General features: G+C 38.4%; 1 protein-coding gene across 1 annotated transcript in view; it reads right to left on the reverse strand.

The window, feature by feature from the left end:
• The window catches only part of LOC137294667 (uncharacterized), a 34,853-nt gene that overhangs the window by 4,184 nt on the left and 18,205 nt on the right, over positions 1 to 12,464 (reverse strand). Inside the window, exons 17-26 of the mRNA XM_067825739.1 lie at positions 11,254 to 11,518; positions 10,582 to 10,830; positions 9,985 to 10,137; positions 6,096 to 6,264; positions 5,406 to 5,570; positions 4,731 to 4,891; positions 4,191 to 4,372; positions 3,571 to 3,706; positions 2,857 to 2,925; positions 67 to 270 (exon numbers count right to left, since the gene is read on the reverse strand). Of these exons, the coding sequence (XP_067681840.1) occupies positions 67 to 270; positions 2,857 to 2,925; positions 3,571 to 3,706; positions 4,191 to 4,372; positions 4,731 to 4,891; positions 5,406 to 5,570; positions 6,096 to 6,264; positions 9,985 to 10,137; positions 10,582 to 10,830; positions 11,254 to 11,518 (1,753 nt within the window). The remainder of the gene's footprint in view (positions 1 to 66; positions 271 to 2,856; positions 2,926 to 3,570; positions 3,707 to 4,190; positions 4,373 to 4,730; positions 4,892 to 5,405; positions 5,571 to 6,095; positions 6,265 to 9,984; positions 10,138 to 10,581; positions 10,831 to 11,253; positions 11,519 to 12,464) is intronic.

Below are 12,464 nucleotides of genomic sequence, written 5' to 3' on the forward strand. Positions count from 1 at the left end.
TTCTGACACCAACATACAAGTGTACTCCTGATATTCAATGTACCACAAGCACATGTAGCAGCTTACCATGAGATCATAAAATCTTTTGGTGAGTAGATCCTCGAAGAACTCCAGTTCTTTCTTGTACACGGCGCCCTTGATGCCCTGTTTGCGGTACTTAGGCTCCAGAGCCTCGATGACGATGCTGTTGAGGTGACGGCCCACCTTCAGCTGCTGCGCCTCATGGTAGGCAGTGATGTCACCCACCTCCTCCAACAGGTTCTCGTAGACCTGGAGATATAAAGTTATCTTTCTATTGATGGATTTGTATGAGATCCATACCTAATTAATGCAATCGTATCCAGACAGCATGGATTACTTTTCATATTATCAGCCACTATGCTTGGTAATTACAAGTGTTTGCCAATAATATGGCAATGTGCCCCACCGCTGAAGAAGAACGAAATATTTACAACATATTCACTACTTTTTATTTTTTGGTCACATACAAGATGTCTGAATAGCCTGGCAATTACCCAGCATTGGCTGTCAAAATTTTGAAGACATTGGGTGCAATGTTTTATGAGATATTGCCTTTACATAAGTTTCAAAAGTGGTCAAAGTGTCTTGGTGACCTTGAAGATAAGGTCATGGTCACCCAAATTATCTGGTGTCTGCATAGTCCCCCAATGTAGGCTTTGACCAAATTTGAAGACATTGGGAGTAACAGTCCGTGAGATATCACATTAACATAAGTTTGAACATAGGTCAAAGTGTCATGATAACCTTGAAAGTAAAGTCAAGGTCACGAAAATCAACTAATGCCCTAATGAAAACTGTCACCAAATTTGAAGACAACAGAGTTTGAAAAGTGATCAAAGTGTCATGGTGACCTTGAAAATAAGGTCACCAAAATTGACTTGTTTCTGTGTAATGCCTTACTGTAGACTGTCCCCAAATTTGAAGACAAGTGTCATCAGAAGATGACATATCCCCCCAGCCCCCACATTGTTTGAAAGGACAAATAATCTGAGAGTTACTCATTGTCTTTTTAGACTAAGTTTGAATTGTTTCCATGGAATTCATGAAAATTATAAATGCCATATATCTGTAACCAGCAAAGTCACAATTTCAAGATCTGTCTCATATATCTGCCAAGATCTGTTGAAAGATATGAAATTGTTTTTGAGTTGTGCTCTGGGAACGAAGCCCACCCTTCCATTTTGAGACTAAGTCCGCAACGTTTCCATGGAAACCAAGAAAAAAAATACATCACAAAGACCTTTAAAAACCAAAAGGCACCACTTTGGGGTCTGCCACACATATCTAGAAAGTTTTACTAACAGACATTAAGAAGTTTTTGAGTTCTGCTCTCACTTTTCAGACTAAGTCTGAAACGTTTCCATGGAAACAGAGAAAATAATAAATCACAAGATCCTGTACATAGCAAAAGGCACCACTATAGGTTCTGACTGATATATCTACCAAATTTAAAAATATTGAATGGGATTTGAGTTCTGCTCCGGAAACGAAGCCCATACCTCCATTTTGAGACTAAGTCTAAACGTTTCCATGGAAACCAAGAAAATGATAAATCACAAAAACCTGTAAATACCAAAAGGCACCACTCTGGGGTCTGCCACTCATATCTACCAGGTTTTACTGACAAATATTAAGAAGTTTTTGAGTTGTGCTCCGGAAACGAAACACACCTCTCACTTTTCAGACTAGGTCCAGAACGTTTCCATGGAGACCAAGAAAATAGTACATCACAAAAACCTGTAAATACCAAAAGGCACCACTCTGGGGTCTGCCACTCATATCTACCAGGTTTTACTGATAAATATTAAGAAGTTTTTGAGTTGTGCTCCGGAAACGAAACACACCTCTCACTTTTCAGACTAGGTCCAGAACGTTTCCATGGAGACCAAGAAAATAGTAAATCACAAAAACCTGTAAATAACAAAAGGCACCACTAGAGGTTCAGACTCACATATCTACCAAGTATTGCATAAAAATATTGAATGGTTTGTGAGTTGTGCTCCGGAAACGAAGCCCATCCCTCCATTTTGAAACTAAGTCCGAAACGTTTCCATGAAAACTGAGAAAATAACATATCACAAAAACCTGTAAATAGCAAAAGGCACCACTTCAGGTTCTGACTGATATATCTACCAAGTTCTGCACAAAAATATTGAACGGGCTTTGAGTTTTGCTCCGTAAACGAAGCCCACCCTACCATAAGACTAACACCAAAATGTTCCATGGAAAAACAAAAAAATAAAAATGCCAAAAATCTGTAAATAGCAAAAGGCACAACCATAGGCTGAGATTACTACTTCTATCAAGTTTGGTCTAAAAATATTGAACAGTTTCTGAGTTATGCTCCAGAAACAAGATGATTATGGATGGACGGACGGACAGACGAGGCGTCGACTATATCCCCCCGCTTTACATGCCGGGGGATAACAATGGATACAACAGTTCATGAGATATGGCGTTAACAAGAAGTGGGACATACATATATACATATGGGTGCTGCTGAATACACAGACCCTGTTCCATGTTGCAGTTTGGGACAATAACATGGGCATTTGTAATGTGCTGAATTCTGCACCATGGAGGGGCACACTCAAAGCACTACAGTCTGATTATTATTAACCTGGATAACAGAAGCTGCCTGTTAAGTGGTAGAAGGTTAACAGTCATCACATCCTACCAAGTACCCATTTTCTGCTGGGTGTACTTTCCTTAAAAACGAGCACAGGTATTTTCTTAACGTTGTAATATGGTATACAAACTATACAGGTATGACACTGCAAGCCATGTCTCATAATGCCATTTCATTCAGATTTTGAAACTCTGAGGTCAACTTACTGGCATCTCTGGAATTTCTTTGAATTCATAGTGTCCATCCCATATTGTGACCTTGAGACTACCAGCTTCCTGCAAATGGAGAACACATTCACTAACACTGTCTTGTAAGATGAGAAAATGAATACGCTGAGGTTAACAGTATTTCAGGTACATCACAGCGTGTTAGTTGGGCCGGGGGTGAAACATGTTGACCACCTGGGTTTAACACACAGGAACTGATACACCTAGAATCATACTCTGGGACAGCTTGGATTCAATTCCAGACTCATGGCAGTCCCTGATTTGTTATCAAATGTGTGGCAAAAATTGAAACTATGTCATACAAAACTGGATATCCTTTCAAAAACAAGTACATCACAGACATAGAACACAAAATGTTTGTCTGTAGTCTGCATACAATGGATGACTTATGGATAGACACAAGGTTTTTGGTTTTTAGAATTTTAGGGGTAAGTACTTTCTCCTGGCGCAAGCCTCACTGTCACATACAAACACATGGTAGCAGTGACTCTGATAAATTATCGATCAAATCTGTGTTACCAAATTTTCCAGAAAAATGATAACAGTGATTCTCATAATACTCAGCTGTCTAAATGAAATACTAGACCAAAATTATATCTGAAACAAGTGTCTTATGATGAATATGCAATGCCTGGTATCAATGGTGAACTATACATAAGTAATTGTTATCAATTATGCCGCAAATGATCTTACATAGGAGTTGCTGGAATCCCAGCGTTGTCCCTCGAGCACGGTCTGTGCAGAGGATGTAGACAGCTGGTCCAGAACCTCCTCTGTTGGCTTCCCCTTCAGCATCGGAACACGATGGGTACCATTCAGCACAGAGTTCCTGAAAACATGATTCAAACTCTCTCATGCTGACTCTCTTGACATATGGTGGTACATACAGACAGGTTAACATGACTTTTCAATGTTATACAGAGTTATCAAGTAGAATCTGAAATTCTTGAATTCTAAAATGTTTGAATTCTACCTCAAATCAAGGGTTCATCTGAAGCAAAATAACCTGAAACATTTTCATTTTGAAAGATTTCAGTGAAGCTATCACAACTCTGTATTCCAGACACTGGTTATGTACCAATACCAGTTATACTGAAGGCAATAGTTATGTTCACACACTGAAACAAGAGCCCCTGAGGGTGTAAAATGGAGAACATCTTGACATATAAACAGAATTTCACTTCTGTGTGTCCTGGTACCAGATATATCAGCACTAGTTGTTAAGAAGTTAACAAATCCTCGACCAGCTTCAGAGTTCTTAATTCTGATAAACTTTTATAAATTCTTTTTATCACTACAACAAAGTAACTGACCCATCAAACAGCGGCACTACTGCCCATCCAAGCAGACTGTCCTCATCCAAGTCCAGCTCTCCTCCTTCTGGGGTCAGGAGTTTGCCTGGGGTCTTGTGGTCTGGCTTCATCTGGTACATCATCTTCAGGCCAAACACCTGCACTATCAGACAGCTGTACTGGTCATAGAATGGGTGCAGCTCCTGGGGGATGAACAAAGGATTAGGACTCAGTTTGGGAGAGAGTGCAAGTTTAGTCAGCACTGATGTATGTGAGTTTCATTATTGTGATCAGGAAGTCATTGACACTGGATATGAAAAAAAAGTGCCAATAGTGACATAATGAACAAACAGGAACACTTTTAGTGGATAGACATCTTATTGCAATAGATGAGATTGTTCAGTGTAGATCCTAACACCATTAAAACAAAAAAAGATCAACTATATGGGAGCCATGACACATGATCAACAAGTCACAGTTGATTACTACTTGAACCAAGATCACCACACTCATCAATACTTTAACTACCTGATGTCACAAAGCTCCCCACAAAGCCCTTACCTGTGGGTCATCAGCCCATGCTGGGGCCTGGAGAAAACTCTCAGGGATATGTTTCATTGTGATAAACTTCTCTTCCTTTCCATGCCCTTCCTTGGTGGGAGTCATCCCCTGCACCTTGCGTCCAGGGGTCACTCGTACAAAGCACTGTATGACTCTGTCATCTGTGTCAGGACAGAGACATTGACAGCATCAGCATCAGACAAAACATACATGGATTTTAAGGACACAGAAAACAGAGTGGAGCCCTAATTACTCCTAAGGGTTTTCACTCCCTATTTCAAGAATTTAGGGCCAAGGTTCGTCATCTTTGTACAACCTTGCATACTCGACTACCAATACTGAACTAACCATTTAGGGATGAGAGCATTTCTTTCTTTCACACTATCACAATCTCTAGAGACCTCACACATTCAACAACAAAGATAAAATACACAAGAGGAATCTTAACAACTGCCTTAGAAGCTGAAATGATTTTTGGATAATGCCTTTAATCTCCTTAGTTTCCCCCTTGAGGGTTTAACTATGGCCTTGAATTGGTGTTTTGTCCCCTCCAACCTGATCCAAAAACTGAAAATCTGACTACATCAAACATTTTTCAGTTGTTGCCTATGTTATCATGCTTGATTCTAAACACTGGATCTCTGGAATGAATTGTACCACAATCATACTACTGACCTGGCATGCCATAGGCCTGATTCATCTTGATGTACAGCCCCATCTTAGTTCTGTAGCGTACACATCTAGACAGGCTGAGGTTGGTGGCTGGCTGGGCAGCTGGTGCCTGCTTCTTCATATCTAGGCGATCCTTCAACCAGCTAAGCAGGCTCACATCACTCCGACCTGGGGCAAGAAGCATGTAACTTTCTAAATAAAGTTTATTAAGCCCTCCCAACCGCCCCTCTTACAGCAAGTCGAATTTCAATGTAAGTTCTTTTGTTGGGCTTTTAAATCGGAGGGAGTGACAAAAATGGCAGGTCATTTGACTGATATCGGCAGAAAAGGGAGACTACTCGTGGGTGAGTGTGACTGTATGTCTGCTTCAAAGAAGGACACTTCAAAAGGCATTTCAAGTGTTCTACTATCTTCGCATAGAGGAAGGAGATAAGCATAATAAGCATAAGGAAAAATAAAAATATTTCAATAATCACTTGTAACATCAGCCAATTGTGTTTATGGGCTTTCTTTTAGTAAAATAAATTCTTAAGAAGGGATTTTGTACAGAATTAGTTATTTATTTTGCATTTGAACACAATCAATGGAAAGCTGAGGAATTATGCAGAATTATGTTACTCATCTTTCAGTGGGACTATAACAGAACAGAAGTGTGGCTCCACCCACAAAGACACTTGGTTTCAAGTGACCTACCCTCTGTAATGCCCTCCATGGTCTGCAGTCTCTTTACCATGTCCCTCTCTGTTTTTGGATACTTCATGTTATCCTCGTAGCTCTGGAAGATGCGTGTCTCAGACACATTGGGGTGACAATCGATAGACCTGTAGTAGCCTACAGTGTACTTGGGGGCCTCCACTGGCTCCTGAAAGATATCACATATACTAAGTGAGTCTGAAGTTTATGCTGCTTAAACCAATATGACAGCAGGGAACACTAGACGTGATGCATATCATGCACATTTGGTATTGCTTTGGTTAGGTGAATGTTAACATTCTAAAACATCTCATTCAGCTTGGGTAGTGCACTTCCAACAGAGATGAGAATGTAGATCAGACGAGTTACAATATATATTTTCCAGGCCCCGATTTCTTGACACCAACTTAAGTTTTCACTCAAATTTGAAACTGAGTTTGACAATTTGAAACTGCTTTATTTTTAACTCAAGTGCATTTTTTACATATAAATGCTCAAACACCTTAAACAATATATTCACAAAACTCAAACTGTCTACTGTTTTGAGTTTAATATCAATTTCAGTACATTCTGGGAGAAGAATTTTCTCAAATTTGAGTAAAAACTCGAACTTAAGGCAAAACTCAAGACTTCAGTTTGTTTCGAGAAATTGGGGTCTGATGTATGCAAGAAGCCTGTATGCTGCTTTCCTTTCTTTTCTTTTTTTTATCTCGCTCACCATAAGTAATTTTGTTTTCACAAAATGGAGAGATAAGGAGAGAGAGAGAGAGAGAGAGGGAGAGATGAGACTACATAGAGAAACTCACTATGTCAATTTGTTGGTTTGATCATTTTGAAAAAGACATTACCATTTTCTTTGGATATCTGAGTGATCTTCACCAAAAATTTTCAAATGTTAGTAATGTTTTATGGAATAGAAAAGTTGATAAAAACTAAATTCTACAGAGGTGTATCTTGTTTTATTGATGCAATGCTTGGTAATGATAAAAATGTGGTATACTAATACACTTGCCTCAGGGTCCCCTAGTAATCATTTTATGATATATATATATACAGAGGTGAGTACCAGTCTTCAAATTAATCAGTTCACAAACTGACAGATTAGATGTTTAGTTTTTTTCAAATAAGAAGAATAAATGCTCGAGTGTTTCTATTCTCTGGCACATAAAGTAATAAGGTCATCTTGATTAATACCTATTCAACAAAGAAATTACTTTGCTGAGACTATTCTGTGCATTATTTTGAATTGAAAGTTCCTAGCTTTATACTCTATGGTAACAGCATTAATCATCGCAAAAGTATCGGGCAAGCAGTATCAAGCCTAGATTCCCACTTACTTGAGTTGAAGATTATCCAATAATATTGTGTGATTGTCACATTGCTGTGTATAGTTACATTTACAGTCAGCCGAGTTACATAGTTGTTGAAGTATAGACCCGTCTGTATCAGCTAGTTCATTATAACGAGGCATTGCCTTAGTAAGATTAAGGTATTGTTTCGGTATGTACTTCAAAAATCGGTATGATATAGGAGAAATGTGTCATGAAGACTGAATTCTTCTTTTAGTATTTGAAAGGGTTTCATGTCACCAATATCTGTTACAACATCTTGCATAGTCATTTTTATACCATAGGACGATCAAACCAATATCAGTATATGGTAAAAAATTAAAAAATTGGTAGGTGTATAGATTCTCTAATGCATTCTATATGTGTTTTAATGATACAAGAGTAGCATACTGCAACATCTTTCAGAAACAAATTTTTAACATTTTTGGAGTAGGATAAAAGCTTATCTCTTTGAAACTTAAAGAGACCGATGTCCGAAAAAGGCGAGAGTGTTTGTAGTAAGAAGTGCTGCCATAATCCCTTTGCTTTGAATAGTCTGCTGATCTATTTAATCTTAATATATTTGCAAAAAGATCTGATATCTATATTTTTCATTCCTATTCCTAAAGAGTCATTTATTAACATATTTCTTTCAATCATGTTTGCCGCCCCAGATGAACTTAAAAAGGATGGTGTTCAAACTTTTGAGAAAAAAACACGCTTAGATGGGAAGTGCCATGAAAAGGAGTGCAAAAAGAGTATAATCTGTGATTGGATAATCAGAACTCTGCCTCTGAAAGTTACAGATCTGTTTAACCAAGAAAATAGTATTGTTCTGATTTTTGAGAATTGTTTTTCAAAGTTCAGTGAAATCATTTCATAGAGGTTAGTTGCAAAATTAATACCCAGGATTTTGCATGGTTCTTTTGAACAACGAAGAGGTATATGTGGACAGAGTTGCTCATTAGAACTGTGTTTGGAGCCGAACCATATTGCTATGGTCTTATCACAGTTGAGATTTAACCCTGACATGGTAACAAACAATAATATAGATGAATTCAGATAATCCCTTTTCAGATCCTTCAAGTTTAAAATTGGTATCATCTGCATACTGGAAAATGAGGAATTCCATATACTTTATTTTAACTCCATTTTATATTCATAATTGTTACAATTGCAATAGTTAAAAATTCAACACAAGCAACAAAGATGTACCAGGTGATCGTGTCGCCTTGACGACAACCAGGCCCTAAAGTGAAACAAAAGCACAAAGTCATCAATATACACCACAATGGCAAAATACCCTTCATGATTATGTCTACGAGATACGATGATGTCAAAAGTTTTGGCAAAGTGGAAGGAGAATACTGAAAATATTTTATTCAGAATTCCAAAACTAACAAAAGGCACTGGTACACCCACCACCAGACTAATCCATGTGCAAGTTTGGTGAAGAAATATTGAAAGGTTTTACAGCACTGCTCCAGAACAGAACACTACCATCAAATTCAGTCAAACTTGTTGCCATGGAAATGCTGAAAAATATATTACTCAGAATTCCAAAACTACCAAAGGGCACCAGTATACCATCAGAGCTATCTGTGTGCCAAGTTTGGGTTAGCAGTAGTGAACAGTTTCACAGTTCTGCTCAGGAAAAGAGCAAACCCACCAAATTCAGTCAAAGTTGAAGTTGTGGCCATGGAAAAAAAAATTACCCAAAGGCACCAGACTAATCAATGTGTCCAGTCTTCTGGTTTAGAAATAGTGAATGGCTTTGAAGTTCTGCTCCAGAAAAGACAAATGTGCCTGGACGGACAGACAGAAGGAATGCATTTTAATAACCCCCTGCAAAACATGTTGTGGGGGCCAAACATCTGATAATGTAGCCAAATTGATAACAGAGCTACAGCTATTCATTTTAAGAAGTTTAATCCAACTTCTAAGTATGGGGGCCAAAGTTAAAAGCTTCAAACGTTTTTGTCAATGAAGTCCCACTCAACTATACTGAATGGCTTTGATATCTTATTATATATGCATAGTTTATCATTTTTATGGCTTGATTATAATTATGAACTACCTGCACTGTAAATAAAGGATACTAAACGATCGTCCTGGTAATACCATTTTTTATAAATGATTTAATGATTTGGTACCACTGGAGCAGAAGTGAGTTTGATGTGTAATCTTTCACAACTTTAATAAATATGTTATTTCAAGAAAGTGAGTTTAGTATTCTGTTTATTACTCTCCAACATACATTGATAGAAACTGCCTAGAGTATGACGAAACTGCCTAGAGCTCAGCTTTCTGCAAGTCAAGCAGTGTCTAAGACCACTGTGACAGAGGTATTAGCATTGTGACATCATAACTGTAAACCATTAAGATGTCACACGTCTAACAGTATTACAGTTTCTACACCAGTGTAATACCGTCGTAAAAATATTACATTGCAGTATCTTCCATGAGAGATACTTTCATTTAAAGATGAAAACAGATGTTTCTAAAGGTCACTGTGCATTGACAGATACACCAGTGGCTGAGTGACAGTAAGTACAACCTACCGGGCTATGTGGTCTCAGCCTGACCAGTAGAGAGCAGCCTGGAACTATGGGGGCGGAGTCCAGGCTAGCCGGGGTCAGGGTGTTTACCCCACTCTTGGTGTCAGGCATTCCAGACCTCAGTCTCAGCTGATGTCCCCCGATTCTCAATTTACCCTGAAAATACATTCATGATGTCATGTGATACCTATCATGTTTTGTTTGTTCTTCAACACAGCACATAGCAATATTCAAGCTATATGGATGCAGTCCGTAAAACATCAAATCCAGTCATCAACAGTAATCTTTCATTTAATGCACACAAAAATATTTATGGATGATTTGATGTTTTTATGGGTAAAAATTTCAACAGATTAAAATCTGTGAGAAATTCAAAGCTCTGGTATATTGTGGTAACTTCCATTTTAAACTTTCTTGAAAAGAAATTGTCAGTGGGAAATGTTACGAATGGGATTCACATATTGTGCCATGTGGAGAATACAGCACAGACCTTTGATGAACAGATGCCTTAAGAATATGACATGTAATCACAAATCATTGAACAGGACAACACAATCCACTGATATGACCAGAAAACAAGGATATCCACAGAGTGCCTACCTTGTTCATCCCAACAACATTGAAGACTCCAAGGAGGCAGCTACCAATGACAACAATTCTCTCTGTCACGATGTCCACAGTGTACACTCTCAGGAGGACAAGCATGTTAGGGTCAGCGATCTTGCTGTCTGGGTTGACCGTAAGTCGGTACCCGAACAGTGGCGACCTTGCAGGACTCTCAAGGTCAGGTATGGCCAAGATGTCAGACATGTCATTAATGTCACCAGTTCGTAGAACTCTTCCTGTCACCTAAGAATGTTTTAAGAAGGCTTTATTCATATGTAGTCAAGAAAAAATGTTCAGAAAATTCACAGAGGGTCTTCAGTTTTATACTAACAGGTTTGGTTCGATAAATAGTCCAGTAATCATTAACATCACGCATTGTGTCATAAAATCAGGGCAAGTGGAAAAGTAGTCAGGAGAAGTCACTTTCTTGAAGTCACTTGCCCTGTGGCTAGTGGCTTTTCACAATATTTTTGAACCCCTGATAATGTGTTAGTTCTTACCTCTTGCTGCATATTATAGTTGAAATCCGCATAATGAACTATGGCTACAACAAACTAAAATTTGCACTAAATTTGGGTTCGTTACAAAAGTTAGTTTATGGTATCAACAGATGAACTAACAAGATATTATCAAACCATTGTGGCACTGACGATGTGCAGTACTTGCCTTTACAATTGAAGCATTATCTGGAATGAATCGCACGCCATCTACATAGAGGTCAAATGGTTTAGTGTTGTCATTTGGTGTAGGCTTTGGATCTGTTTTGGCAGCTTTAGGCTGGTGTTCCACCCAGGGTTCAAAGTCCTCATCCAGGTCAGTTGGGGTGGGGGGAACATCCGGCTCCGGCTCAGGTGAGGTCTCGGTGATGGGTGGTGACGGCGACTTGGGGTCAGGGATGACTGGTGGTGGGGTTGGTTTCTTTGGTGTCTGTCTGCATTAAAGTAAACAGAACCTTGGGAATCAACCACCAACTGATCTGATAAAAATATTCTTGTACTACATAATGGATAAATCTTGATCATCTGTTTATCTTCTTAATGAAGTTTAACACTGTGCTCAGCAATATTCTAGCTGTATGATAATGCTACAGTGACCACACCCTACATGTACAATGACACATTATCAAAGTTAATTACAAACCCTAACAACTGATTCATCACTTTTTGAAATTAGGAAATCAAATATCTAACCAGGAATCCTTGAGTTAATGTATTGCTACACATAAACAGGTGAGGTGAAATGGGGATGAACGTTGCACATAAGAATATTTCACTCATATGATGATGTACATGTGTGTCTATGTGTGGCTGCTTGTACTAGTCCAGACTGAAGCTGGATCTATAGTGCTAGTTCACTAAGATACCGTGCCTCAGTTAAAGGTCACATGCAACCAAAACTTCAAACATAATTAATACACAATTATCACTTATTCATGACATATAATATACACTGCAGCTTGTGAAAAAACAAATAAACAAAATTTTAAGCTCACAATCGCGATTCAAAAGTGCAATATTTTGTACTTGGGCTTATTTCCCTCAGAACGAAGCCCTCGGGAGACCGAACCCAGTCATAGAGAGTGGGTGTGCACTCAAGTGTAACGATGGTTTCCGATTGGCTGGTTGTTTTGCTGATATGCTGTGGGTTCATTGAGTGTACAGAAATAAGATATGTTTGATTGACATTTTAGAAGTATGGCGAGTCATAAGAAAGTAAGATTCTTCCTGGGTAACAACTTCTTTCATTGTATTTGATGCATCATTTCAGTATGGATTCATATACCGTCAAACAAAATCATATATACTAGAAGAAGTTGTTATCCATAAATAATGTATATAGAGATGTTGGGTTTTGCAAATACATGTTCTCTGAATTTG

The sequence above is a fragment of the Haliotis asinina genome, chromosome 1 (assembly GCF_037392515.1).
Source record: "Haliotis asinina isolate JCU_RB_2024 chromosome 1, JCU_Hal_asi_v2, whole genome shotgun sequence".
Lineage (NCBI taxonomy): Eukaryota > Metazoa > Mollusca > Gastropoda > Lepetellida > Haliotidae > Haliotis > Haliotis asinina.